At 39.0% G+C, this 25,356-nt stretch overlaps 2 protein-coding genes across 9 annotated transcripts in view; one reads left to right on the top strand and one right to left on the bottom strand.

The window, feature by feature from the left end:
- Positions 1–7,913, bottom strand: part of AK9 (adenylate kinase 9) — a 145,375-nt gene extending 137,462 nt beyond the window's left edge. The window contains exon 1 of one of the 2 annotated variants that reach the window (XM_031667531.1): positions 7,827–7,913. The gene's annotated coding sequence lies outside the window, so the exon portion shown is untranslated. Of the gene's footprint in view, positions 1–6,486; positions 6,574–7,826 lie in introns of those variants that run through there. The other variant, XM_031667533.1, reaches the window with a different exon arrangement.
- The window catches only part of FIG4 (FIG4 phosphoinositide 5-phosphatase), a 126,549-nt gene that overhangs the window by 1,914 nt on the left and 99,279 nt on the right, over positions 1–25,356 (top strand). For 4 of the 7 annotated variants that reach the window (XR_004184454.1, XM_003898322.5, XM_031667538.1 and 1 more), the window contains exons 2-3: positions 21,170–21,268; positions 22,536–22,659. Coding sequence is in view for 5 of the 7 variants with exons in the window: in XM_003898322.5 (XP_003898371.1) it covers positions 21,170–21,268; positions 22,536–22,659 (223 nt within the window). In the remaining 2 variants the exon portion in view is untranslated. Of the gene's footprint in view, positions 1–1,537; positions 1,698–8,796; positions 8,816–21,169; positions 21,269–22,535; positions 22,660–25,141; positions 25,157–25,356 lie in introns of those variants that run through there. The other 3 variants (XM_031667540.1, XM_031667541.1, XM_017958422.3) reach the window with 3 other exon arrangements.

Below are 25,356 nucleotides of genomic sequence, written 5' to 3'. Positions count from 1 at the left end.
CTCTGAATCCCTTAGGTTGGCATTCAAAACCATGTATTCTTTATCCTCAACTTGTCTATCTAGTTTTACATCGAATTTAATATCAATTCATGAAACATTTATTGAGGATCAACCATGTGCCTTCACATGCCTTATTCTGCAGTAAAACTGTATGGCTTTCAGTTCCTTGTATCTACCCTGTGTTTTTCTGCTGTTCTCCATTCTCGTAATGCCACACCCCCTCTTTTCCTGTCAAAGCCTTGCTAATCCTCACAGCACATATCTGGTCATGCCTTGCAAACAGTAGACTCTCAATAGATGTGGATTAAGGAGCTCTAACACAACAGACAGAGGTGTGTTCTAGAACTCAGCTGTGACCCCTCTCAACTGCCTAAGTAATGGAAATTAACTCTGGCCAGCTTAGAGACAAAAGGTAAATTTATCAGAGGGATGCTAGGGGAGCCGTTGCATGGTATCATTGGCAGATCCTAACTCTTCAGCTTCTGGAAAAGCAGGAAAGAGATAACAGGTTTGAGAACCCTCTCAGAGCACTACCAAAAATAGTGTAGGTGCTGGGAGAAAGTATCTGATTGACTCAACTATGATTGGGTATCATCCCCTGAGTGGACAGATCATTCATGGCCAGGGAGGGTCTGGCAGGAATGATTTAGCTGTGGAATCATCCTCTTTGTTTCAGCAAATGGTTGGGGCTGGGCAACCACCCTTGAAAATATCTGCTGCATTGAATCACTGAGTCTTGGTTTTGTTGTTAGTTAAATAACTTTTTTTTAAATTTAAATATATAAGCAGAAAGGTTTTGTTTTCTTTTGTTTTTAGTAATAAGCCCAAAATATAAATAAATAAGAAAAAGGCATAAAATTTTATAATATAAATGCCATGAATTAAAAAAAACTGTAGTAGGTTGTAATAATGAGAATAGTAGCTCAAAATATTCTACATATATTTTATTATTTGATCTTCATAAGACCTCTAAGAGATCACACTGTTACTACTACTACTATATATAATATTTGGTAAAGAAAAAAAAATGAGGCAAAGATAATTTAAGGCAGTGTTACTTAACCCATTTATGCTGGAGGTTGCAAATTTTTTTGTGTGAAAAATCAGACCTTTGCCATTACCTTGAGCAGTAGGATATAAATAAGTCCCACAAGTTCCAATAATGGAACACTAGGCATAAGGTGTGGTGCATGTGTTAAGAATGTATATTGGGGAAAGGACAGTCTCTTCAATAAATGGTGTTGAGAAAACTGGATATCCATGTGCAGAAGAATGAAATAAGGCCCTTCTCTCTTGCCATATCCACAGATCAACTTAAAATGGATTAAAGGCTTAAGTGCAAGACCCCAAACTGTAAAACTACCAGAAGAAAACATACGGGAAATGCTTCAGGATATTGGTCTAGGCAAAGATTTTATGAGTAAGACTTTAAAAGCACAGGGAACAAAAGCAAAAATAGACAAATGGGACTATATCAAGCTGAAAAGCTGCACAGCAAAAGAAACAATCAACAGAGTGAAGAGGCAACCTATAGAATGGAGAAAATATTTGCAAACTCTTCATCCAAGAAGGGACTAATATCCAGAATATACAAGGAATTCAACAACTCAACAGCAAATACCCGCAGATAATCCAATTAAAATGAGCAAGGATCTAAGTAGACATTTCTCAAAAGAAGATATACAAATGACCAACAGGTATATGAAAAATTACTCAAGGTCACTAATTATCAGGGAAATGCAAATTAAAACCACAATGAGATACCGTGTCACCTCAGTTAAAATGGCTATTTTCAAGAGGACAAAAATTACCAAATGCTGGTGAGGATATGGAGAAAGGGAATTCTTATACAGTATTGGTAATGTAAATTGGTATAGCCATTATAGAAAACAGTATGGAGGTTTCTCAAAAAACTAAAAATCCGGCAATCCCATTACTGGGTGTGTATATGAGGGGATTTCAAAAAGTTCATGGGAAAATGGAATTAAAAGATAAAAATAACAAATGTAAACTTTATTTCTCAAGCTAATTTCCATCAAGGTCAAGACATTTTTGTAACTAATGATACCAGCCATTTAATTCATCCATAATGATCTGAGGGTCCTGGGAATTTAACCATGTTGGTGCAGTCTTTTTTACTTTGTTAACTAAAGAAAAATAGGTGCCCTTTAAGGATTTTTTTTTTTTTTAAGATGAGAAAACAAAAAGAAGTCAGAAGGAGCAAAATTGGAACTGTAAGGCAGAGGCCTAATTATTTTCCATTGAAACTCTTGCAAAATTCCCATGTTTGATGAGAAGAATGAGCAGGAGCATTGTTGAGGTGGAGGAAGACTCTGTGATGGAGCTTCCTGGGTATTTTTCTGCTGAAGTGTTGGCTGACTCTCTCAAAACACTGTCATAATAAGCAGATACCGTTCTTTAGCTTTCCAGAAAGTCAACGAGCAAAATGCAGTGAGTACACACACACACACACACACACACACACACACACACACACAGATGTTGCCACGACCTTTCCTCTTGGCTGGTCTGCTTTGCTTTAATTGGATCACTGCCATCTGTTGGTAGCTATTGCTTTGACTGTGCTTTGACTTTAGGATCATACTGGTAAAGCCATGTTTAATACAGTTCTTCGAAGAAATGCTTCAGGATCTTGATCTCACTTGTTTAAAATTTCTATAAAAGGCTCTGCTCTTGTCTGCAGCTGATCTGGGTGAAACAGTGTTGGGAGCCGTCAAATGGAAAGTGTGCTCAACTTTAAATTTTCAGGCAGAATTGTGTCAGTTGTACCAATTGAGATGTCTATGGTGTTGGCTCCTATTTCTGCTGTTAATCATCTGTTCTCTTTAATCAAGGAACAAACAAGATGAATTTTTTTTCTTGAAAAATTTACATGGATGGTCTGCTGCTGTGGGCTTCATCTTCAACGTCATCTCATCCCTTCTTAAAGTTATTTATTTGTAAACTGCATATTTCTTTGGGGCATTGTCCCCATAAACTTTTAATAAGCATCAATGATTTCACCATTCTTCCACCCAAGTTTTACCATAGACTTGATGTTTGTTCTTGTTTCAATTTTGGCAGAATTCATGTTGCTCTGATGGGCTCTTTTCAAACTGATCTCTTACCCTTCCTAGTACTTCCAACTAGATCCTGTTCAGACATGTTATAGCAAGTTAGTATCAGTTTATTTTGGTGCAAAAGTTTTTTGAAATCCATAGCTTTTTTGTAATATGCATTTTCCATGAACTTTATCGAGTCCCCTTATATATTCAAAAGAAAGGAAATCAGTATGTCAAAGAGATATCAGCACCTCCATGTTTATTGCAGCACTATTCACAATAGTTAAGATGTGTAATCAGCCTAAATGTCCATCAACAGGTGAGTGGATTAAAAAATGTGGTATATATACACACAATGGAATACTAGTCAGTCACGAAAAAATGAATTTCTGTCATTCACAGCAAATATGGATGAGTGTGGAGGACATTATGTTATATGAAATAAGGCAGGCATAGAAAAATGTTCTCACTCATATGTGGGAGCTAAAAAACAATGTTGAGCTTATAGAAGCAGAGAGGAGAATTGTGGTTATTCGAGGGTAGGAAGGGTAGGAAAGAGGGAATGATAGGGAGGGAGGATTAACAGATATAAAATAACAGCTACATAGGAGGAATAAGCTCTAGTGTTTTATAGCACTGTAGGCAGACTATGGATAAATAATTTATCATACATTTTCACGTAGCTAGAAGAAAGGATTTTGAGTGATCCCAATGCAAAGAAATGGTAAATGTTTGAGGTGATGGATATAATAATTACCCTGATTTGATCATTATGCAATGTATGCATGTGTTGAAATATCACTCTGTGTTTCATATGTACAATTATTACATTTTACCTCAAAAAGGGAAAAATGTATGATTCAGTAGATCAGGATTTTGGGAGTGACTTAGCTGAGTGATTCTGGCTCAGGGTCTCATGAAGTTGCAGTCAAGATTCAACTGGGTTGCAGTCATCTGAAGGCTTGAAAGAAATGGCAGATTTACTTCCAAAATGGCTAACTCACGTGCCTGACAAGTTGAGCTGACTGTTGACAAGGAACTTTGCCTTCTTGCATCATGGACATTTCCACAGGACTTCTTGAGTGTCTGTCCTTACAATGCGGTAGCCTGCTTCATCCAGAGAGAGTTATACAAGAGAAACAAGGAGGAAACTGCAGTGTCTTTTGTGACTGAGCCTCAGAAGTCACACACTATCATTTCTACAATATTCTTAACACAGGTTAGCCCTGTTCAGGGTGGGAGGGGACCATATGAAGGACATGAATGCCAAGAGACAGTAATCATTAGAAGTTATTGGAGGCTGCAGAGATTAAAGTTGACTTTTGTCTGTACCTCAGTTGTCCCGTATCGTTTGTAAAAAAGCCTATCCTTTATTAAATTTCTTTGGCATCCTTTGAAAAAATTAGTTGACTGAATAAATGTGGATCTTTTCTTAAACTCTTTCCTTTGATTAATTTTTTTAAATGTCATTACCAACTTGTCTTGATAATTGTAGTTTTATGGTAAGTCTTAATATCAGGAAGTTTTCCAGCTTTATTCTTTTCCCAAATTATTATGACTATTCTATACCTTTGTGTTTCCACATGAATTTTACAGTAGGCTTGTCAAAAAAGCTTGTTGGGATTATGATTTGGATTTTATGGAATCTGTAGACCAATTTGGGATAATTGAAATTGTGTAATCTAGAAAGAGGAACACTTTTTGCTTCCCCATCTTTTTTTTTTTTTTACCATTTTTTTCACCATTTATTTCTTTTTTTGACCTACGGCCCTGACCAGGACCTCTAGTACAAAGTTGAATAGAAGTGACCAGAACAGACATTCTTGTCTTGTTTTTTATCTTAGAGGGAAAGTATTCAGTCTTTCACTATTGAGTATGATGTTAGCTATTGGTTAGATACCCTTTTTCAGATTGAGGAATATTTCTTGCTTTGGTCTGATGAGACTTTATAATAAAATCATGAATGAATATTGAATTTTGTCAAATGTTTTTTCCACATCTGCACATGACATTTTCTTTATTTGCATATCATGGCCAATTACATTAATTCACTTTCAAATGTTAAACCTTGGATTTTGGAGGTATACTCTACTTGATCATGATTTATTACTGTTTTTATATATTGCTAGATTCTATATGCTAATATTTTGTTAAGGATTTTTGCTTTTATTAATACATTCAGGATATTGGTCTATCATTTTCTTAATGTCTTTGTCTGATTTTGGTATCAGGATAACTCCAACTTCATAAAATGAGTTAAAAAGTGTTCATTTTCAGGCCGAGACAGGCGGATCACGAGGTCAGGAGATCAAGACCATCCTGGCTAACACGGTGAAACCCCGTGTCCACTAAAAAATACAAAAAAAAATCTAGCCGGGCGTGGTGGCGGGCGCCTGTAGTCCCAGCTACTCGGGAGGCTGAGGCAGGAGAATGGTGTAAAACCGGGAGGTGGAGCTTGCAGTGAGCTGAGATTCGGCCACTGCCCTCCAGCCTGGGCGACAGAGTGAGACTCCGTCTCAAAAAAAAAAAAAAAAAAAAAAAGGTGTTCATTTTCTGAAAGTGATTCCATGATTGGTATTGCTTCTGTTTTTCAATGTTTGCTAGGATTCGCCAGTGAAAGATTTGTGGATAGAGTTGCTTTGTGGGGTGAATTTTGATAATGATATCAATCATTTTCCATAACAGATATAGGGCTATACAGATTTTCAGCGGACCTAGAATCAGTTTCGATAAATTATGTTTTTCCAGGAATTTGTTCATTTTATCTTAGTTGTTGAATTTATTGGCATTAAGTTGCCCATAATATTCCCTTATAATCCTTTTGATGTCTATAGGATTCGTAGTAAAATTCTCACTTTTATTTCTGACATTGGTGTTTTGTGTTCTCTTCCGTTTTCCCTTGATTCATCTTGCTAGGGATTTGAAAGAATAAACTTTTGACTTGGTTAATTTGCTCTATTGTGTATTTTCTGGTTAATTAATTTCTGCTCTTAGGCTTATTTTTTTTCCTCATATGCATTTTTTTTTTTTTCTTTTTGAGATGGAGTCTTGCTCTGTCACCCAGGCTGGAGTGCAGTGGCTCGATCTTGGCTCACTGCAGCCTCTGCCTCCTGGGTTCAAGCCATTCTCCTACCGTAGCCTCCCCAGTCACTGGGACTACAGGCCAACGCCACCATGCCTGGCTAATTTTTTCTATTTTTGGTAGCGACAGGATTTCACCATGTTGGCTAGGCTGGTCTGGAACTCCTGACTTCAAGTGATTTGCCTGCCTCAGCCTCCCAAAGTGCTGGGATTACAGGCGTGAGCCCCTGTGCCTGGACTCTCATGTGCATTTTGGATTAATCAGTGTCTTATTCTGTTCAGGCTGCTATAACAAAATACCATCAACTAGGTGGCTTATAAACAATGAACATTTGATTCTCACAGTTTGGAGGCTGGTAAGTCCAAGATCAAGGCACTGGCAGACTGAGTGTCTGGTGAGGACCTGCTGTGTCCACACACGATGGAAGAAGCAAATAAGGCTTCATCGGGCCTGTTTCATAAGTGCACTATCCCCATTCAGGAGGGCTCTGCTCTCAGGATTGAATCACTTCCAAAAAGTTCCACTTCTGAATACTGTTGCAGAAAGGATTAGGTTTCAACATACGAATTTTAAATGTTTGGGAGGACATAAACATTTAGACCATAGCAATCAGTTCATCTTTCTCTAGCTTCGTAAGACAGAAATTTATACCATTGACTTAATTTTTTTCTTTTCTAATATAAAACATTTAAAACTATCAATGTAAATTTAAAAGTAGTCAAAAGATTAATGACAGATGGTGAAAGTCTTGGTAACCTGGACAACAGATAAAGCAGTATATCCTTACGTGCAAAAATATCTTATAAAATCAGTCTGAAAAATAAAACACCCAATAAAAAGGACAAGGATATAAACAAGTAGCTCACTAAAAAGAAGGTTGAATATGAAAAGATATTCAACTTGCAAGTAATTAAAGCAATAAAATGAAAATAGATTCCCTTTTTTCCCCTATTAGAATGGCAAAGATTTGCCAAAGCCGTTGCTGGGAAGTGTTTGAAAGAAATGGGCATTCTTGTTTTGGTTGATTGGGGTGTATTATGGGTTGAGTATCCCTAATTTGAAAATATGAAATCTGAAATGCTCCAAAATCCAAAATTTTTTTGGACACGACATGACACCACAAGTGGTAATGCCAACAACTATGGAATGTCCACATGGGTGGCTGAACTAGTGACATCTTTGCTTTCTGATGGTTCAGTGTATGCAAACTTTGTTTCATGCACAAAATTATTTAAGACATTGTATTTAAGACATAGCCTTTAGGCTATGTCTCTAAGGTGTATATGAAACATAAATTGTTATGTTTAGATTGGGTCCCATCCCCAGGATAGCTCATTATGTATATTTTAAAAATCTAAGAAAATACAAAATCTGATTCACTTCTGGTTCCAAGCATTTTCAGATAAGGGACACTCTACCTTTAATTGGTTATGAAGGAATTAGGAGACACATTAATGAGCAAAAGAGACAGTGGACAAGATGGGCTGTCTCTTGTCCTGAGCCTTCATTTAGGAAGATAATTGGGTAGACTTGCTCTGCAGGTGAAATTCAGGTCATTATTGTTCTCTGTGTATAGAGGTGGATTTTGAGGAGTATTTGGAGAGGAGAGGGAGCTGTGTTGGCAGATGACATGCAGGAAGTGTAGTTCCAGCTTGTGAGGTTTGACCCTTTCCCAGACTTACCTATTCTCTTTGGCACCCAGCACCTTCAGTACGCTCCTTAGCTCTTGTGACTCTGCTCTGGTTTCTAATATGCCCTGTGGCCCAGGCCTAACGCAGCGCTAACAGTCATGCAGCCCAGTGCAACTAGGAGTTTCCAGCAGAGATTTAGCAACCTGAAGTTATCCTGGGTGAAACTGCAGTTTGCCTTTACAAGAAGGTGCCCTTGCTTAATATGTGATGGCATAGGGATCTTAGCATCACAATAAGTGACCATTTCATAACAAAGAAATGAACACATAATGGTTGATGTTAAAATTGGTAGCTAAACAGAACTAGGTCTGCATGTGTCTGCATGTGTCTGTTTTGCAGAGGGTGGGGAGATGAAAGTTGTTAGGATAATCTTTACTCTTACTTGTTCAAGATTGTTAGCGTACATGTATGCATTTATTGTCTGCCTTGTTCCGAAAGGATTTAAGGAAGCTCCCTCCCACCCCCATCACAGAAAGTAGAATAAAACAAGAACCACATGGCGAGGAAATGCACCTTTCTTAATTAGCCTTGATTTGTGTAATCAGGGAATGGGAGAGAGCAATATAGGGTGTAGTTGACTAAGGATTGGAAAAGGAAACCAAAGTATATAAAGTGAGAGAAACAACGATTATATTAATAACTGGTGTAGAATGTGTGGTTGGAGGTGACATTCTTCTTGCTTCTACAGAGGATTTGAAGCTTCCCCAGAGTAAAGCCCTGAAGCTCTAATGGATAGACTTGCAGACCTCTCCTGAGATTCACTTCCCCCTTCTGGGCTGCGTTACCCAATTACTGGGATTACTGGACTAAGTGAGAAGGCAGGCTTGCAATACTGTTAGATTGGGAGAAGCAACTTCATGGTGCTCTTTACAAATAATACATTTAATCTGAAAGTTCAAGTGAAGTTTAACATGAATTGAAGCTGTCATACAACCTAAAATTTCTTTCAAGAAGGCTGATTTTCCTCCCTCAGATGAAAAGTGAGTGATTAATTAGCCTGTCATTATAAAAGGAGATAATGTTAGTAGATACTGAATTGCCCGTTAAGTGGATTACCTATTGTATTCCATTGTGGATTTCACATATATATTTTAGAAATACTCATCTTTATACCAAGTCACCTCTGTTAAAGCTATATTGAAATTTTAAGCTTTTGCTTGAACAATGACACTTTACTTTCAGAAGAGAGCCAGCTTAGCTCATCTTCTATCTTAACAGGTATTATTTCAATGTAGCTTTTTTTGGTATCCTAATTCTCCACCCGAACTCCTGCCAAATCCCAAGCCCCAGCGTATCTACAAACACACAAACCTTTTCCCCAGTGATGTTGATTTGTAGGCACCTACTTGCATGTATATGTACATTTAGGGAGTCCGGCTGAGGCATGCCTGGTCTATGGAAATCCTGTGTGCTCCAATTACTGCTCCCTTTCCTTCCCTGTTCTTCTTGGATATTTTATTTATCTCCTTTCCCTCTACCATTTGAACTAGGGGCCTTTTGCTTCTTCAGACTCTGCCAATACTTGAGATGACTTTTCCGTCTTCTTTCAATCCCTAGTTCTTACTACGAATTTGTAATAAATTGAACCCTGACTTTCCCCTAGATGTATAAATCTCTCAACACATTCACACCCCTTAAGTATTCTTCTGGGTTTCATCTTGAAGCAATGGCTTTAGTCCGGACTGGATGCTCCCAAGGCCTGCACTACAGCTGCCATCCTGGGGTTTCCCTTCACCGTTACCCTATATCATACTGTCTGTGACAGTTTCCCTGTTTTCCTAGATCCCATAATTTCCTGTTTCTTGATTATGACCTCGTTTTGGTAGAGTACTTCCTTTAATTGCTTCATGAGAAAGGGTTCATGGAAAGGTCATTTTTTTTTTTTTTTTTTTTTAAGCCCATGCATGTCTAAAAATGTCCTATGCCACCCTCAGGTTTGATTGACAAAATAAATATTGAATTAAGGATTGGAATGAATTTTCCTTTAGAATTTTGAAGGCCTTATGTCATTCTCTTCCACCTTCCAGCATTGTTGCTGAGAGCTTCTAATGTTATTCTGCTCGAGGTCTTTAGTTTGATGCTTGTTTTTTTTTTTCTTTTTTCTTTTTAGAAGCTGTGCTAACTTCTTTTTGTGCTCTCTTCTTTTTATCTTCTTCTGACACTACAGAGGTATCGGGGCCTCAAATTCTCAAATTCCGTTTTGGAGGTTCTATTGTGTAAATTGGATTGCTTCTTGACTTTTCCATTGCCAGTTTAGGAGTCAGCTTTGTTACACATGCTTTTCAGTTTCAAATGGTTTTTATTTTTCCCCTTTATCTTCTTTGTTCCTCCTTTTGCTCTTGGGGCTTGAGCCTAAAAACGAACATAAAAAACTTTACTATGGTTTTAGTAAGATGTTTGGGAGGACCAGAGGTGTCCACTCCCCCATCTTTATCCAGGATTCTACTTGTTTTGCACTTCAGACACCTCTGTTGTGCATCTTGCCCCCACTCTGTCCCTGAGACTGCCCACAGAAGGGCCACTCATAAGCGCCTGTCGTCAGATGCTCTGTTCTTACCGACTTGACTTCTCAGCAGCATCTGATGTGAATGTGACTGCTTTCTCCTTTCCCAGATGATCTTTCTTTGCTTTGACGAATCCGCCCTGTGCTGGGGTTTTCTCCTTCACCAGCCATTCCTCCCAATCTTCTCAGCTGGTTCCTTCTCCATATCCAGCCTCTAAATAATGAAGTTCCTCAGGCTAGCTTTTTTGGGCTCTCTTCACTCTCCCTACTCTCTCTAGTAGGTTTAACCCAGTCCCATGGCTTTAAATGCTGCATACGTGCTGATGGCACCCACTGAGCTCTTTTACCCACTGAGTTCTCACTTGGCCTCTCTGGGCATGTTGTAAACAGAACTCTTGGTTTCCCTTCAAACCTGTTTCTTCTCCAATCATCTCAACATCAGTAAGTGGCACCATCATCTAGCTATCTGCTTAAAGGTACTTGGATCTATTACTCTCCTTCCTGATCCCATCTACCAGTAATATATCTCCAAAATATATCTTCAATTTATCTTTTTCCTCAGGCATCGAGCCCAGTTCCTGACACGTATGAGGCATTTACTAGTCAGTGGTCAAATGAGTGACATCAATAGAAACACCAAGAAAATTTACGTAAAAAAAAATGTGGGCTTGGGGCTTGCGTGGTGGCTCATGCCTGTAATCCCAGCACTTTGGGAGGTCAAAGCAGGTGGATCATTTGAGGTCAGGAGTTCGAGACCAGCCTGGCCAACATGGCGAAAGCCTGTCTCTACTAAAAATACAAAAAAAAAAAAAAAAAAAGTAGCTGGGTGCCATGGTGCACGTCTGTAATCCCAGCTACTCAGGAGGCTGAGGGAGGAGAATTGCTTGAACCCGGGAAGCCAGGAAGTGGAGGTTCTGGTGAGCCAAGATCACACCACTGCACTCCAGCCTGGGTGACAGAATGAGACTCCATCTCAAAAAAATAAATAAATAAAAAGTAGGCTCTTTAAAAATGGTGAAGTCATGAAAAACAAAGCCTGATGGACTATTCTAGATTAAAAGATTTAAAAAGATGTAACATATCTTTACATAAAGATATGTAATACATGGTCCTTGATTAGATTCTGGCTTTAAAAAATCCAGCTATAGAGGATATTATAGAGAGATGTGGGGAAAATTGGAATATAAATTGTACATTCTTAATATTATATCGATATTATGATTATGTGTGATAATACCTGCAACTCGTTTTCAGAGGTTCAGAGGAAGAAAGCATCTATCAGGAGTGGGGGAGGGAGAAAACAAATGCAACAAAATATTATCAGTCGGTGAATCTAAATGAAGGGTATATGGGTGTTCATTGTACCGTTCTGTTGTCTTTGAAAATTTTTTTAAATTAAAAATTGGGGAAAAAATCGACAGTGGAGAAAACTTTAATGGAGGGAAACTTTAGGGAAATTTTGAATCCCCAAAATGCTGAGGTCCATTTTGAGACATACTATTAAATGTAATAAAGGCTGAGGATATACAGAGTTGATGTATTCAACAGGAAGGAAATAAGAACAAGTAGAAACAAGGCCCTTCTGGAAGTTACCACTTAAAAAATTGGTGTGAAAGTGGATGGTCAGCTGCCCACCAGAGGGCAGTGCAGGCAGGGATTCCGCGGTCTACAACAGGCCCGCTGAAATGCAGGGGTTTTCTTTCCCACCTAACTGGCTCCACGTGAGGTCGCTGTTCTCTGCACAAAACATTTTTAGGATTCTTAGACTATTTGAGAAGAGAGAGACTGCGGGTAGTTATAGTGCTCCCCATTTCTTTCCCTCCACTCTAATCTATTTCCAGATTCTGTGGGTTTTAGCCTTTGTCTGATTCATGGATTCTTTGAAAGAATCTGGATATGGGAGGTACAGATCTGCCTTCCTAAGTGTGTGTTTCGAAGTCCAATAATGCATTTGCCCATGAGCATGTCAGGATTTATATCTGTTTTTAAAATCACAGACTGCCAAAGTATAATCCCATTGCAATTAATCTTTAGGTTTCGTAGGATTTATTAAAATTCTATACAACAAACCCCTGTAACACAAGTTTACCTATGTAGCAAACCTTCACATATACATACCCCCAAACCTAAAATAAAAGTTAAATTAAAAAATAAAATTCTAGGGAATTTCATTTAGGGATTTTACCTCTTTTAAACCTAGGATGTGCCTCCTTACTGAGTGGTTGACTTAAGAGCCATTTTTCTATGTGCTTACCCAGAAAAGATGGGTTAGTGTAAATGTCTTAGAAAATTACCCAGCAAATGAAATGATTACTCTGTGGTACATAGCTGTTCTTTCACCTAACACTTAGCCAGTGCCTGAGGTACCATGTTGTGCTACTAGACTAGGGAATTAAAATCCAGAGGTTAAGGAGTTAGCCCCAGTCTCCTGAGGTGCTTATAGTAGGGGGCAGACAAGCCCCAAACAATTTTAGACAAGACTTTCAGAAGTAAATACTACATTTAGATAGAAACAAAAGTGCTTGGGGAGAACAGGTGATGAGTAGGGATTGGTGCAGGTGGACGTGGATGGTTCACTGGCCCTGTCTTGGCTCAGTGCACAAAGTCCTGCTTAGAGGTTCTTCAAGGCCAAACTCAGCATCAGGACTACACCAGCCTGCTCTGACCATCCCCAGATAAGTCAAGTGCCTTTCCTGTGTTCTCATGGCATCCAGTTCATACCTCTGTTAAAGCATGCTATTCATGGTTGTCAGTTTGCATGCTCTTCCCTCCTGAGGACATAGACTGACTACTAACAGATTGGTGCATTCTCCCATTGTGGGTCCCTTCTGGTCCTGAACATGCTTTCCTCCCTTTGGGCTAACTCTCTGTTTTCCTCTGGCATTTGTCTTTTTCCTCAAATACAATGGCATAGTCTCACTGACTTCTTACAAAGTGAAGGAAAGAAAAGGAACTAACACTTATTGAGTGGCTTCTTTGTGCTGACCGCTGTAGTCACTGTGTTAGGTGCTTTGTGAACGAACATTTGCTCGCTTATTCTTGTGCCTGTAACAAACATGCCAGGCTTCTTCCCTTTTCAGGTCTTTGCACTTGCTGTTTCCTCTCCTAGAAGCCATTTTTTAAGTCCTCAAGAAGGGCTCCCTGTTCTAAAAAGCACATATAGTTTACAAATCATTCTTCTTAGGTGAATGTTGTTAGATTGGTTACCCCCTCTCCTCTCAGTGGTGGGTAGGGTGTCAGGGACAGGAATTAGCTGAAGCCTGGCTGAGATTCTTTGACTTCCTTTCTCTTTCTGTTTGCTTGTCTAACTGTGCCCCCAGTACATCGAATCCTGTCACTGGATGTCCCAACTTAGTGTACTAATTTTTATTATAATTTCTTTATTTCTACCTCATTATAACTCATAATGTCATCTAGACTGTACCTCTCCTAGGAGATGCGAGATTGAATTTCTTGACTAGCTTTCCTCTTGAGATCAGGCTAACTTATCATTTTTAACAGATTGTTTTGCTCTTCATAACCTATCAGTAAATCAGAACTTTATAAACATATATCACACACATATATATACTTAATAGTAAAAATACCATCTATTTCTACAGATTTAAAGTTAAAATAGTATATCCAAGTGTTCATGTTCTGATATACAGTAGTATCTTACCTTTTAAAGTGTTATCCATTCTTGAAGGTTCAATTCTAGACCCAACTCGTCAGACGAGTTTTTCTCAACTCGTCTGACATTTTCTCATCACATTAATCTTTCCTGCACGGATTTACTGATTTCCTGTGGTCCACATGCTTCATTTTGGCCTTTAATATCGAAAGACTTATTTGTTATTTAGTTGCTTTGTGTATCTACACCTTATATGTCCAATAGTAAATGGCACAATGTGAATTGATTGTGACAGTGTTTTCTCAATTTTTGCAATGTTTAAGAAGTGTCACTTTTTAAAGGACTTTTTGAAGCAAAATATCTTTGTTTTTGCTAATGAAGTTGTACTTATTTTTTAGATATAATTTTAGAATAATTTCAGTTTTTCTTAGAAACATTTTCATTTAAATACAGTATTTTTGTATATTTTGATTATTCTTTTCATTCTCAATATTCTTTTTTTTTTACTTTTAAGTTTGGGGTACACGTGCAGGTTTGTTATGTAGGTAAACCTGTGTCATGGGGTTTGTTGTGCAGATTATTTTGTCATGCAGGTATTAAGCCTAGTACTCATTAGTTATTTTTCCTGATCCTCTCCCTCCTCCCACCCTTTACCCTCCAAAAGACCCCGATGTCTGTTGCTTCCCTCTGTGTGTCCATGTACTTGTAAGTGAGAACATGCAGTATTTGGTTTTTTGTTTTTACATTCATTTGCCAAGGATAATGGCCTCCAGCTCCACCCATGTTCCTGCAAAGGACTTTTTTATGGCTGCATAGTATTCCATGGTATATATGTACCATGTTTTCTTTATCCAGTCTATCACTGATGGGCATTTAGGTTGAATCCATGTCTTTGCTATTGTGAATAGTACTACAGTGAACATACGTGTGCATGTGTCTTTATAATAGAACGACTTCTATTCCTTTGGGTGTATACCCAGTAATGGGATTGCTGGGCCAAATGATAGTTCTGTCTTTAGGTCTTAGAGGAATTGCCACACTGTCTTCCACAATGGTTCAACTAATATACACTCCCACAAACGGTGTATAAGTGTTCCTTTTTCTCTGAAACCTTTCCAGCATCTGTTGTTTTCTTTTGACTTTTTAGTAATAGCCATTCTGACTGGTGTGAGATGGTCTTTCATGTGGTTTTGATTTGCATTTCTCTAATAATCAGTGATGCAGAGCTTTTTTTCATATGATTTTTGGCTGCATGTATGTCTTCTTTTAAAAAGTGTCTCTTCATGTGCTTTGCCCACTTTTTAATGGTTTTTTTTCTTGTAAATTTGTTTAAGTCCCTCACAGATACTGGATATTAGATCTTTGTCAGATGTATAGTTTGCAAAAATTTTCTCCTATTCTGTAAGTTGTCTGTTTAGTCTCTTGATAGTTTGTTTTGCTGTGCAGAAGCTCTTTAGTTTAATTAGATCCCATTTGTCATTTTTTGCTTTTGCTGCAATAGCTTTTGGATCTTCATTATGAAATCTTTGCCTGTGCCTATGTCCTGAATGGTATTGCCTATATTGTCTTCCAGAGTTTTTATACTTTTGAGTTTTACATTTAAGACATTAATCCATCTTGAGTTAATTTTTGTATGTGGTATAAGGAAGGAGTCCGGTTTCAGTCTTCTGCATATGGCTAGCCAGTTCTCCCAGGATCACTTATTGAATAGGGAATCCTTTCCCCATTACTTGTTTCAGTAAGGTTTGTCAAAGACTAGATAGTTGTAGACATGTGGCCTTATTTCTGGGTTCTCTATTCTGTTCTATTGGTCTGTGTATCTGTTTTTGTACCAGTACCGTGCTGTTTTGGTTTCTGTAGCCCTGTAGTAGAGTTTGAAGTTGGGTAGCATAATGCCTCCAGCTTTATTCTTATTGCTGAGGATTGTGTTGGCTATTTGGGCTCTTTATTGGTTCCATATGAATTTTAATACAGTTTTTTCTAGTTCTGTGAAAAATGTCAGTGGTAATTTAATAGGAATAACATCAAATCTATAAATTGCTTTGGGCAGTATGGCCATTTTCACAATATTGATTCTTCCTATCCACGAACATGGAATGTTTTTCCATTTATTTGTGTCATCTCTGATTTCTTTGAGCAGTGGTTTGTAGTTCTTGTAGAGATCTTTCACCTCCATAGTTAGCTGTATTCCTAGGTGTTTTATTCTTTTTTGTGACAATTGTGAATGGAAGTTTGTTCCTGATTTGGCTCTCAGTTTGACTGTTGTTGGTGTATAGGAATGCTAGTGATTTTTGCACGTTGATTTTGTGTTCTTAGACTTTACTGAAGTTGTTTATCAGCTTAAGAACCTTTGGGCTGAGACTATTGGGTTTTCTAGAAATAGAATCATGTTATCTGCGAAAAGGGATAGTTTGACTTCCTCTCTTCCTATTTGGATACCTTTTATTTCTTTCTCTTGCCTGATTGCCCTGACCAGAACTTGCAATACTGTGTTGAATAGGAGTGTTGAGAGAAGACATCCTTGTTTTGTGCCAGTTTTCAAGGGGAATGCTTCCAGCTGTTGCACATTTGGTATGATGTTGGCTGTGGGTTTGTCATATATTGTTTTTATTATTTTGAGGTATGTTCCTTCAATACCTAGTTTATTGAGTTTTTAACATGAATGGATATTGAATTTTATTGAAAGCATCTGCATCTATTGAGATAATCATGTGATTTTTCTCTTTAGTTCTGTTTATATCGCGAGTCACATTTATTGATTTGCATACGTTGAACCAACCTTGCATCCCAGGGATAAAGCCTACTTTATCATAGTGGATATGCTTTTTGATGTGCTGCTGGATTCAATTTGCCAGTATTTTGTGGAGGATTTTTGCATTGGTGTACATCAAGGATATTGGCCTGAAGTTTTCTTTTTTTGTTGTATCTCTGCCAGGTTTTGGTATCAGGATGATGCTGGCCTCATAGAATGAGTTAGGAGCCCCTCCTCCTCAGTTTTTTGGGAATAGTTTCAGTAGAAATGGTACTAGTTCTTCTTTGTACGTCTTCTAGAATTCAGCTTGGAATCTGTCTGGACCTGGGTTTTTTTTTGTTGTTTTTTTTTTGGTTTTTTTTTTTCTTGTAGGCTAATTACTGCCTCAATTTCAGAGCTCATTACTGGTCTGTTCAGGGATTGAGTTTCTTCCTGGTTCAGTGTATGTGTCCAGGAATTTATCCATTTCTTCTAGATTTTCTAGTGTATGTGAATAGAGGTGTTCATACTATTCTCTGATAGTTGTTAGTATTTCTGTGGGGTCAGCGTTAATATCCCCCTTGTTGCTTCTGATTGTGTTTGTTTGAATCTTCTCTCTTTTCTTTACTAGTCTAGCTTCCAGTCTATATATTTTATTAGTTAAAAAAAAAAAAACAGCTGCTAGATTCGTTGACCTTTTGAACAGTTTTTCGTGTCTCAGTCTCCTTCAGTTCAGCTCTGATTTTGAGTATCCTTGTTCATTTTGTCTTGATGATCTGTCTACTATTGTCAATGTGGTGTTAAAGTCTCTCACTATTAGTGTGTGGGAGTCTAAGTCTCTTTGAAGGTCTCTAAAAGCTTGCTTTATTAATCTGAGTGTTCCTGTGTTGGCTGCATATATATATTATTTGTATCTTCTTGTTGAATTGAACCCTTTACCATTATGTAGTGCCCTTCTTTGTCTTTTTTTAAAACTCTTTGTTGGTTTACAGTCTGTTTAGTCAGACACTAGAATTGCAACCGCTGCTCTTTTCTGTTTCCTGTTTGCTTGATAGATTTTACTTTGTCCCTTTATTTTGAGCCTATGTGTTTTATTGCATGTAAGATGGGTCTCTTGAAGACAGCATACTCATGGGTCTTAGTCCTTTATCCAGTTTGCCACTGTGTGCTTTTTAAATGGGGTATTTAGTCCATTTGCATTCAAGGTTAGAATTGGTATGTGTGAACCTATCATCCGGATGTTAGCTGGTCATTTTGCAGACTTGTTTATGTGGTTGCTTTATAGTGTCACTGGTCTGTGTACTTGAGTGTGTTTTTGTAGTTGGCTGGGAATGGCCTTTCCTTTCCATATTTAGTGATTCCTTCAGGAGCTCTTGCAAGGCAGTTCTGGTGGTAACAAATTCCCACAGCATGTTTATCTGAAAAGGATGTTATTTCTCCTTTGCTTGTGAAGCTTAGTTTGGCTGCATGTGAAATTCTGGGTTGGAAATTGTTTTCTTCAAGAAGGTGAATATTGGCCCCCAATCTTTTCTGGCTTTTAGGGTTTCAGCTGAGAGGTCTACCGTTAGTCTGATGGGCTTCCCTTTTTAGGTCACCTGACCTTTCTCTTTAGCTGCCTTTAATATTGTTTCTTTCGTTTGACCTTGGAGAATATGATGATAATGTGCCTTGGGGATGATCTTCTAGTGAAGTATCTGACTGGGGTTCTCTGCATTTCTTTAATTTGAATGTTGGCTTCTTTAGATAGGTTGGGGAATTTCTCATGGATGATATCCGGAAATATGTTTTCCAAGTTGGTTCCGTTCTCTTTCTGGTATACCAGTGAGTTGTAGAGTCAGTCTCTTTACGTAATCCCATATTACTCGGAGGGTTTGTTCATACCTCTTCATTCTTTTTTTCTCCATTCTTGTCTTATTTCAGAAAGCCAGTCTTCAAGCTCTGAGATTCTTTCCTCTGTTGGTCTGTTCTGCTGTTAGTACTTGTGATTGCATTATGAAATTCTTGTAGTATATTTTTCAGCTCTATCAGGTCAGTTATGTTCTTCTCTACGCTGGCTATTTTGTCTGTCATGTTTTATCATGATTTTTAGCTTCCTTGGATTGGGTTTTAACATATTCCTGTAGTACAATGAACTTCATTTCTATTCCTATTCTGAATTCTATTTCTGTCATGTCAGCCATCTCAGAACCCTTGCTAGAGAAACAGTGCAGTCCTTTGGAGGAAAAAAGGCACTTCTGGCTTTTTGAGTTGTCAGAGTTCTTGCGCCGGTTCTTTCTCACCTTTGTGGGCTAATGTTTCTTCAGTCTTTGAAGCTATTGACCTTTGTATGGCTTTTTTTTTCTTTTATCCAATTTGATGACCTTAAGGCTTCGATTGTGGGATAAGGTGGATTCAGTTGACAGGTTTTGTTTTTGGAAGATTATAGGGGGCCAATATTCAGCTGCCAACTCCTGGACTGTGTGCTCTAATTCTGGAATACTTGCATTGGGCTCTGACTTTGTTCTCTGGCTCCTTGAGGTTAGGTATCCAATGTGCTGAGGGTGCCAACGTGTAGTGACTGCTGGTCACTACACTTTGATGGGTGGTGTCAGCCAAAGCATTTCATGGTGTGGTGGCAGTGGGATCTTTTCTCATTCACATGTGCCAGTGGCAGCGAAAGCATGGTGGCTGTAGCAGGGTGCCAGCAGGTGCCTGCCTCTATGTGGGCATTCACAGCAGCAGCAGAGGCAGCATGGCTCAGGAGGTGGGGGAGGCCCTGCTGGTGTGCATGTAGTCATCATGGTGATCCTGTTAGCACAGGGGCAGGGCACTGGTAGATGCAGGTCTATATACACTCTCTGTGTGCTGAAGGCGATTGTGGTCACTGAGGGTTGGGGAGGGTCCACTGGTCTCTGTGCCTAGTTTCACTCCCATGGCAGCATTGGCACAGGGGTGGGATGAGGACGGGGCAGGGTGGCTCTGGCCCATCAAGGCTCCAGCTGCAATGGCAGTGCAGCTGAAGGAGGGAGGTGGATTGCACCCCCAACTGCAGCAGTGGCATGCACACACGTGCACTGGTAGGGCAAGGAAGACAAAACCCGTCCGCGCATACACATGTTGGCAAAGTGGTGTTGGAAGTGGTGGTGAGCCTGGGGGAAGCTGCAGTGGAGGGAGGGAGAGCGTAGGCTGCTGGGTGGCCATGGGGGCCACCCCACTAGAGCTCTTCACCAGTCAGGTACCAGTCTACCAGCACAGGGACTCTGATGCAGGCCCCTAGGGCACCTGAGGCTGCCCTGCAAGCAGGACTGGGGCCCGGGAGAGAAGTCAGCAGACCAAGGGGTTCTCCGGTCGACTGTCCAGTCCGATGGGCAAGAGCGCCCTTCAGAGTTCAGGTCTGACAGTTCCCGTAGGGCTAAAGTCTCCTATGGGAACAAGTCAACCCTAGCGGGATGAGTGTGCCTGGCTGGGCTCCACTACAAACGCTCCCATACCAAACCCTTTGGGTTCTGCATCAGCCAGCGTGTTGCCCCTACCACTTCTCTAAGCAGCTTTCCCTGCCAACTCGAGTGTCTGTGGTGCTCAGGGAGTCTCCTTCTGTCAGGATGCCAGAGGCCTTGGCGAGAGTAAGTTTCTCCTCACCAGTTCAACTCACCCATTCCCCCAGAGTCACTGGGGGCCAGGAACAAATGCCGGTGCATGGTGGTCCCATGCAGCGTTCCCAACTTCCTCCCTCTTCAGCCTAACTTCTGTGTCTTCCGCCACCACTCTCAGTGCCTTCCCTCTGCAGATCTGTTAGGAGTGCTCCGGTTGTCCTGGCCCCTCCGTGACAGCTGTTCTGCCCGGCTGCCTCTAGGCAGCCATCTCGCCCAGCACCTCTCCAGTATTTATTTAATAAGACTAATGTGATTGTGTTTAGTCGGAATGCTCCAAGGAACTGTTTTAGGAAAGAAAGAATAATAATAATTTCTTGTAGCTTATCTATAAAAGGTCATTTGGGAAGGACAACCATTTTAATCATTTACGGGACTCTGGGGTGGATTTTATAGTTGCTATATTAAAGACATTATCAGACATTTATGAAAATTTGTAAGTAGTTTTTTGATAAGCTGTCAGTACTTTAGTAGCTATAATTGTCTAAGCATTCCTAATTACATGTTGAGCTTTAGAATTTTTAACAGAGCTTCTTCCTGGTAAAGCTTAAACATCAGCCTCTAATCAGTTAGATTAATCTCTAAATTTATGACAATTGAATTCATCTGACCTGGTTACTGGGCACATTTCAGACATCAGACTGATCTTTATCATGAAACCACTAGGAATATTTTAATTTTAAAATTGGCCTTTTGGAGTCAGCTTTCCTTTAATCTGCCGGTTATACATAACAGAAATATTTCTTTAAAAAGTAACCTGACTTTATTAATGTATTTAATTTCAAAAACTGAAGTGGTATGAAATGTGTATAGGGCAAAATGCCTTGATAAACTAATGACATTCCTTTTTATTTATAGAGATACTTCCTAGTTGGGAGCAATAATGCAGAAACGAAATATCGTGTCTTGAAGATTGATAGAACAGAACCAAAAGATTTGGTCATAATTGATGACAGGGTAAGTATCCTCCAAACCTGACTGCAAAAAAACTTTCATACCTGTTGTTTAAAGGATATGAAATATCCTTACAGCTTTTAGTGATATATTATTTTTATCATAAATCTAAAGGTTTCAGTTATTTTTCTTGGTTGGCTAGAATTTGAATCTCCAATCTGATTTCTAGAAATCACTGGTGTCAAGAAGTATGCCAGAATTATACTTTGCCCCTCGTTTTGACTTGTTTTCAAAAACACACTCTTAGGGTAAGATAATGAGTATTGTTTCTTAAAGAGCTGACATTTTAAGGATTCAATGTAACTTAATATTGCATCTGCCAAAGGGATGATCTATTGTGGTTCTTTAATATCAAGCTACTTGAAGTCAGGGAAGACTTCTATGCTACAGACTTTATTTTGCTCCTAAGAATCAGCTCTAGGACCTTTTCTGACAATTTGCTATACACTAAGGAAATGTTAAGCTGTTCTTATCCAGAGGTTAGATTATCCAGAGTCAAGAATACAGAGGCTGGAATTCAGGTGGCACAAAAACCTGAAGCTGTTAGTCAAAAGTGAAATACTATATGGTGGTTTGAACAGTTAAGTTTAACTTTTTCACACAAAAGAACTTAAGTTACATTTTGTATTGAAATTCCTGTCTGTGAATATTTCTGAATCCATAAAGATTCCTGGTTTCTCAGATATGTAGTAACTACAGTTTGGAATCCATTTTCACTAAGCTACTTGTAACAAAACTATTTTCTGTGTTGTAATAATTGTAGATAAATTCTTTTTATGATTTCCCATGCTACTCCTGGGGTCCATTCTGCCCACACCTGTCTGAACATTTTAAACAATATAATGTAATGGTTCTTGGCTTTATTTGGAGATGGGGGCAGTTGGTCACGGAGCCCTTTGAAATGCTAAGAAAATCTGTGGGCCTTCTCATAAAGATGCACATTTACTCAGAATTTTACATACAATTTTAAGGGATTCATGGACTCTTGAAATTTACCTGTAGATCCCTTAAATCTCTGCATCTCTGGTTTAGAGTATAAGGTTTGGACGGTTTTTTTTTTAGTATAGCAGCATGATCCAATAACCAATCTTAATTGCTAATGTTAAAGAACTTGTTAGCTTCTTAAAATTGTAGCTTACTTGTGTACTATTATATACTTCTGTATGAAATAGCTGATGATGCTTGTAGGTAACTTTTAACTTTCAGGCACAAATAATAAATAATCTACAGTCTAAGCACAACCTTACAGAGTAAATGTGCTTGTTTTTAGCATGTCTATACTCAACAAGAAGTAAGGGAACTTCTTGGCCGCTTGGATCTTGGAAATAGAACAAAGATGGGACAGAAAGGATCCTCGGGCTTATTTCGAGCGGTTTCAGCTTTTGGTGTTGTGGGTAAGAAATCTGCCCCCTTCTTACAATCTTTTGTTTTTTGTTTTTGTTTTCTCTACATAGACTACTTAAAGGAGTTTATAAGGATATAAAGCTTTAAAATTATAATTACCTGTAGCTTTGGTTATTTAAAACTTGATTATCCATCCATCAGATAACAAACAGCACTTCTATAGCATCTGCTTATGCACTTAGCACTGCTAGGTTTTATTTAGGATACAAACAAATATAAAAATGTTTTTGGCCTTTGAGGAGGTCGCTGTCTGGCTCGTTGGTGAATGAAAAAGTGAAAATTAGCTTGGACTGTAAACATCCACCCTGCCATTCATCAGCTGGAGTAACAAATCGCATAAAACTGGATTTAAAATTAATGGGAATTTCTCCTAAGGTTAGTCTATAGTTATAAAATGCCATAACCCCCTTCTTTGGATGACAGCTTTTTTTTTTTTTTTTTTTTTTTTTCCACTCACTGAGAAACTTTGGTTTCTAAAATCACAGACCATCAGAAACTCCACTGTTTGAAATTGTGTTAGTAAGATAAAAGCATCCCACATTTACTTGGACAACCCAAGTCGCTGTGACACAGAGAAGCTGCTTTGGTTTACCACCTCAGGTGCAGAGCTTCAGATACAAGGTTTCTGAACGCAGTAGTCCATAGTTATGATGGTTCTGTTGTTTTCAGTGAAACAGGACCCTTGGTCTACTTCATAGTCCAAATGTGATATTGATCTCTTTAAGTATCACCTTGCTTCGATTTGAGCCTCTTCATTTAAATTTTACCTAAGCTCCACCTTTCCCCCAATTCGTTAATAACTCGTTTAGCAAGATGGTCCATGGTTTCTCTGATATGCATTGTCCCTCCTTGTGGTGTATCAATAAACCTATCTTTACTGTACTATGGGTTTGTCCCTGATTGATCTGTGGCAGAGGACAAAATCCAGTGTACATAAAACAACTAAGATTATAAGTAAGAGCCAAGCTGTGTAGCATGAATTCATTGGTGTTGGAGATCACAGAAGAGGTAAATTACTTGGACCTGGAATGGCCAGGGAAGATTTCCCATAGTAGATGAGACTTGAGCTGTACCTTGAAGGAGGAGCAAGGTATGGATAATGCAGAGAAGAAAAGAGGGAACTCCAGTAAGGGTGACAGCAGAGGGACATTCATGAAGGTACCCACAGGTGCTGGGAATGCTGGGGAGTAGTCAGGCGAGGCCAGATTGCTTCGGGCTTTGAAAACCAAAGCAGGGGGCTATTGTATTTTAGCATCACTGCTGCCAGCACCTTATTTTGAGTCTTTTTGTCTATAAACACTTAGGAAATTATCTCTGCGTTTCTTAAACCTACTGGATTGTATGTAATATTAAGTGGTTGTATTGGTTCGTTCTCGCATTGCTATAAAGAAATACCTGAGACTGGGTGATTTATAAAGAAAAGAGGCTTAATTGGCTCATGGTTCTGCAGGCTGTACAGGAAGCATAGCAGCTTCTGCTTCCAGGAGGCCCCAGGAAACTTACAATTATGCCGGAAGGTGAAGGTACAGCAGGTGTGTCTTACATGACTGGAGCTTAATTAAGGAAGGGTGGGGGAGGTGCCACACACTTTTAAGCAACACTTTTAAGCAACCAGATCTCATGAGAACGCTGTATCACGAGAATAGCATCAAAAGCGTGGTTGTAAACTTCATGAAGGATCCACCCCCAGGAGCCAGGTACCTCCAACCAGGGCCCACCTCCAACAATGGAAGATTACAACGGAACATGAAGTTTTTGTGAAGACACAAATGCAAACCATATCAGTGGTTTCTATAGATATTAACAAAATTAATATGGACTTGACTATACTGTATGTGTTCAGATTCTTATTTTGGGTCTTCTGATTAGCACTTTCTGTTTTGCGACTCTATGTCTCTGAAAACTTTGATTATATTCTGCCATCCTTGGAATTTGCTTTTCTAAGATTGCTCTCATTGCTCTTCATACATAATCTCTTTAGGCTCTTTTTGTGTGTTAGGTGGCTGTTGGGGAAGGTAAAGAGTAGTATAACATGACTGGTTTCTTCTTCTCAGGCCTAGCCCCTTTTCTATGCCTTCTGCTCAGTCTTGAGAAGGCTCTTGAGGTTACATGTTGAATGAATGAGTGTTTGTGGGAATATGTATGTCTGTATGTGTCATGTGAGTTCATGTGTTTAAATGCCATACATGCCAATATGTTAAATTCCACTTTCAGTCCTGCTTATATTTTAAATTTAAGAAAAAAATACTATAAATAAAATGTGTTTTAATATGGTAGACTCTAATTTAAATAATAGTTACATAATAGTTTAAGCTTGTTCCCTTAAATGTTGATACTTTATTACAACTTTTTTTTTTTTTTTGAGACAGAGCCTTGCGGTGTCACCCAGGCTGGAATGCAGTGGCATGATCTTGGCTAACTGCAACCTCCACCTCCCAAGTTCAAGCCATTCTCGTGCCTCAGCCTCCTGAGTAGCTGGGATTACCGGTACGCACCACCATGCCAAGCTGATTATTGCATTTTTTGTAGAGATGGGGTTTCGCCATGTTGGCCAGGCTGATCTCAAGCTCCTGGCCTCAAGCAATCTGCCTGTCTCAGCCTCCGAAAGTGCTGGGATTGCTGATGTGAGTCACTGCGCCTGGCCACAACTTTTTTGATAGGCATTTCCTAAGTATATACTGTTGAAC

The sequence above is a fragment of the Papio anubis genome, chromosome 6, assembly GCF_008728515.1.
Source record: "Papio anubis isolate 15944 chromosome 6, Panubis1.0, whole genome shotgun sequence".
Classification (NCBI taxonomy): domain Eukaryota; kingdom Metazoa; phylum Chordata; class Mammalia; order Primates; family Cercopithecidae; genus Papio; species Papio anubis.
Note: the sequence above shows the minus strand (reverse complement) of the source record. Positions and strands in the feature narration are given on the sequence as shown.